At 36.0% G+C, this 4,390-nt stretch overlaps 2 protein-coding genes across 2 annotated transcripts; both read right to left on the reverse strand.

The window, feature by feature from the left end:
- Positions 1 to 1,482: 1,482 nt before the first annotated feature.
- On the reverse strand, positions 1,483 to 2,545 carry LOC133333650 (glutaredoxin domain-containing cysteine-rich protein CG12206-like). The gene has a single exon (XM_061541941.1). The coding sequence runs from the start codon at positions 2,506 to 2,508 to the stop codon at positions 1,483 to 1,485; it is 1,026 nt and encodes a 341-aa protein (XP_061397925.1). The 5' UTR covers positions 2,509 to 2,545.
- A 789-nt stretch (positions 2,546 to 3,334) lies between these two features.
- Positions 3,335 to 4,104, reverse strand: LOC133333652 (uncharacterized protein DDB_G0271670-like). Its single transcript, XM_061541943.1, has 2 exons — positions 3,436 to 4,104; positions 3,335 to 3,394 (listed from the first exon to the last, which is right to left on the reverse strand). Exons 1-2 carry the CDS (start codon positions 4,102 to 4,104, stop codon positions 3,335 to 3,337), a joined length of 729 nt encoding a protein of 242 aa, XP_061397927.1.
- Positions 4,105 to 4,390: the final 286 nt, after the last annotated feature.

A 4,390-nucleotide genomic window follows, 5' to 3' on the forward strand; every position in this document is an offset into this window, starting at 1 on the left:
ATTTATTAAAAATAATTTTTTCCTAGTAGTCTAAGGCGTGGATTTATTAAAAATTTAAAAATTTCTAGTAGTCCCAGGTGTGGATTTATTAAAAATATTTTTTTCCTAGTAGTCCTAGGCGTGGATTTATTAAAAATAATTTTTTCTTGTAGTCCCAGGCATGGATTTATTAAAAATATTTTTTTCTAGTTGTCCCAGGCATGGATTTATTAAAAATAATTTTTTCTAGTAGTCCCAAGCTTGAATTTATTAAAAATATTTTTTTTTTTGAGGCTAAAAGAGTCGTGGATTTATTAAAAAGATTTTTTCTGAGGCTAAAAGAGGCGTGGATTTATTAAAAATAATTTTTTCCTAGTAGTCCTAGGCGTGGATTTATTAAAAATAATTTTTTCCTAGTAGTCCTAGGCGTGGATTTATTAAAAATAATTTTTTCCTAGTAGTCCTAGGCTTGGATTTATTAAAAATAATTTTTTTCTAGGAGTCCTAGGCGTGGATTTATTAAGAATAATTTCTTGTAGTGCCAGGCTTGTATTTATTAAAAAAAATTATTTTCTAGTAGTCCTTGGGGTATATTTATTAAAAATATTTTTCTCCTTGTAGTCCCAGGCTTGGATTTATTAAAAATATTTTTTTCCTGGCAGTCACAGGCGTGGATTTATTAAAAATAATTTTTTTTAGTAGTCCCAGGAGTGAACTTATTAAAAATATTTTTTTCTAAATAGTCCCAGGCATGGATTTATTGAAAATATTTTTTCCAGGCAGTCCCAGGCGTGGATTTATTAAAAATATTTTTTCTAGTAGTCCCAGGCGTGAACTTATTAAAAATATTTTTTCTAGTAGTCCCAGGCGTGAACTTATTAAAAATATTTTTTTCTTAATATTCCCAGGCATGGATTTAATGAAAATATTTTTTCCTGGCAGTTCCAGGCGTGGATTTATTAAAAATAATTTTTTCTAGTAGTCCCAGGTGTCGATTTATTAAAAATAATTGTTTCTTGTAGTCCCAGGCATGGATTTATTAAAAATATTTTTTTCTAGTAGTCCCAGGCTTTATTAAAAATATTTTTTCCAGGCAATCCCAGGCATAGATTTATTAAAAATAATTTTTTTCTAGGCAGTCCTACGAGTGAATTTATTAAATTTTTTCCAGGCAGCCCTACGAGTGAATTTATTAAAAATATTTTTTTCCTGGTAGTCCCAGGCTTGGATTTATCAAAAATAATTTTTTCCTTGTAGTCCCAGGCGTGGATTTATTACAAATTATTTTTTCCTAGTAGTCCTAGCAGTAAATTTATTAGAAATTATTTTTTCCACGTAGTCCTAGGCCTGGATTTATTAAAAATAATTTTTCTATAAGATAACCAACACATATAAAAATCCGATCGATTTACGATGTTTTGAAATGGTGAAGGTTATAAAAAGTTCCTTTCGGTCCGTAACTTAACATCTTTTTTTATTACTTTATCATTTTTTTTTTTCCACTCAAACCCTATTTTTTTCTCTTCCACTCACCTTCATATTTGGTTGCTGCAGCTGCAAGAATGTGGCTATTCCATTGCGCACACGATTCTTGACACCACGCACTGTGCCCTTGTTCGAGCGTATTGTTGAGGTGGCCGAGCCACAACGTAAATCCTTATAACCGGCAAAGACATCATCACTCAAACTGCTGCGGCTGTCATATTCCGATAACGATTCATTGCCAGATTCCGAAAAACCATTATTGGCCCCATTGCTGTTGTTGCCAAAACTGCGGAAATTTTCATGTTCATTAACATGGAAATTGTAGTATTTGTCAGCCTCATATTTTCGGGGCATCGAATTCATTTTCATGTCAATAAAGGTGCCATCCTCTTGATTGAGTACAAAGGTTTTGGAGGGCAACGAGGCACGTTTGGAAGAATTTGAATTCGCATTCGCTGCCGAATTTTCCGTATTACGTGTCTGAACATAGTCATTTTGTGCCATCATATAATCCTGGGAACTAATGGGTTCGTATGATGATTCATTGTTACGCTGTTTGTGGGCCTTGATTCTCTGTTCGATGTGATCTTCATCTTCTTCGTTTTCATTTTCGGCCTCATATTCGGTTTGATTTAATTTCAAATTTTTAATATCTCTTAGCAGGGAATCGGGTAAGAAAGAGCCGAGAATTTTCCTCGTGCCATTGGGAATTTTATTTTGTATGGGCGACTGTGAAGACTGGCGCATAAATTCATTGGAATGCAGCGAATCACAACTGAGCGATGATGCCTCACTTTCCTCGGAATCCGTGTAGGATGAAGAGTTACAGTTACGTTGCTCCTTGTTGCCACCGTTTTGGGATAGGCGAACTTTGGTGGTTTTCAAATGCATTTCCAGGCCATTGGAATTGGTTTTGGAATTGGATGAAGATGGTGGTAGCAGCAAATGGGCAGTGGGTGTGTGCGGAGTGTGATTTTGTGATTCCAAATCACTGCCCGTGCCACTGTCCAGTGTGTCACAGGGTGAAAATTGTCCACTCGACATGGTGGTGTAATACAGATAGCTGGGATTGCTGACATTTAATTCGTTGTTGGAGGCCATGGTCGAAATGGTGTGGCTACTGGAGGCGGCCCCATTGCTGTTGCTGCTTACCATCACCTGGCTGTTGTTTTGTGATTTTTGTACCATTTTCTCTAAATTCAAATGTAATTCACTTTTCAATGATTTTCCAAAATTTTCTTGATTTTCCTTTTCGTTAGCTTTTTTGTTTTCAATTTTTATTTCTTTTGTTGTTGCTGTTGTTTCTTGTTCTTTTGTGTTTTCAATAATTTCACTTGTATACACTTCACTTTCTTTATGCTGATTTTCCAAATTTTCTTCTTCTTCGTTTTCAATTTTCACAATGGAAATTTGTTTTTCCGCGTTATGGGGAGGGGAATGGATTTTCTTATTGGGGGAATTTATTTGGATTTTCACAACATGTGCGGCGGCAGGGTTTTCACGATTTTCACGTTCACCCAAATCTTGAGTATTTTTCTCTTTTTTCCAATATAGATTTTCACCAATAATCACCGATGTTGTTTTTGCTGTCGTTTGCTTAGAGGAGAGCTGTGGAGTTGTGGCCGTATCCGCTTTCGTAAAAAGACTGTTAGAGTTTTCTTTGGCCGGCCAGCGTTTACCACCATCATGATGACTAGCAGCAATATAGTCTAAGCAGCTATCTCCTCTCTTACCAATACCAGCAGCGTCAAATTTCAAACCACCACAATCATCATCATCATCATTATGATGATTATTTTCTTTATGATCATCATGATGATGATGATCGTCATCATCATGATTATGTTTGGAGTTGTTTGACTCATCATCATCATTGCCTTGGTTTTCTTGGCCATTCAACGACTGGTTGTGGTAGTTGGTCTGGTTTAAGCTGCAATGGCCATTATTATGGTTTTCTTTGTTACCATTAACCTGTTGACTAGTTAGTTGTTGTTGTTGGAGTGGCTCTTGGTGTATGGTGGTGGTAGTGGTAGTGGTCGTAATGGCCATTTGGTTACTTTCATTGAAGTTATTGCTCCTCTGCTGGCTACTCTCTTTGCCAACTTCAATGCAACTCTCTCTTAAAACATGATCATTATTAGATTGCTCTCTCGTTTTTCCAATACCGTTAGATTCCAATAAATTTTCTTGCCTGGAAGATAATGGAAGATCAACGGCTGCCATGGATGGTGGTGTTGTGCACTTAACTTGGATAACAGCAGACGAAGATGTCGATGAGGTTGGAACATGGAACGAGGATGCAGCACAATCACCACCATTGATTGTTGTGGAGCTGGTTGTTGTTGTCTGTTTACGGTTAATATCAATTAGTAATTTATTATCATTCTGGCCATTCAATGGTGTGGAGGAAGACGACGACGAAGAGGAGGACTTCAAATTATTGTCACTGGTTTGACAAGAATGTTGTATTTTAATGACATTTGAGACCAAGGCGGCAGAGGCTGGTCCAGAATAATTGGGTATTATAATTCCCGTTGTTGTTGTCGGACTAGCGGTTTGATCAATTTTTATTGAAATACCCTGAACCGGGCTGGAGGTAGTAGTCTGGTCCATGCAATTGATAATGGTTTTGGTGGCCATGTTTTTTGGGGAATATTTGTATTTTTTTGCTCTACTTAAAAAAAAAAAAATTCTTATTTGGTTTTAAATTTCAACAACTTATTCCCTTTTATTGTTCTTCTTCTCGGTTTTTTTTATTTTGTTTGGTTGTCTATGTTGCCTTGCAGCCAAGTGTAACCATAGGTGTTAGCTGGGCTCTATTACCTTAGTCTCGTGGTTTGCGTTTTTTTTTCTATTTTTCCTTTTGTCTTTGAAATTCAAACCAATGCGGAAGTTTTCAATTTACTTGCTTTTGTTTATGTTTTTT

The sequence above is a fragment of the Musca vetustissima genome, unplaced genomic scaffold (assembly GCF_032173495.1).
Source record: "Musca vetustissima isolate MV318-11 ecotype Yass unplaced genomic scaffold, APGP_CSIRO_Mvet_v1 utg6493, whole genome shotgun sequence".
NCBI classification, from domain to species: Eukaryota; Metazoa; Arthropoda; class Insecta; order Diptera; family Muscidae; genus Musca; species Musca vetustissima.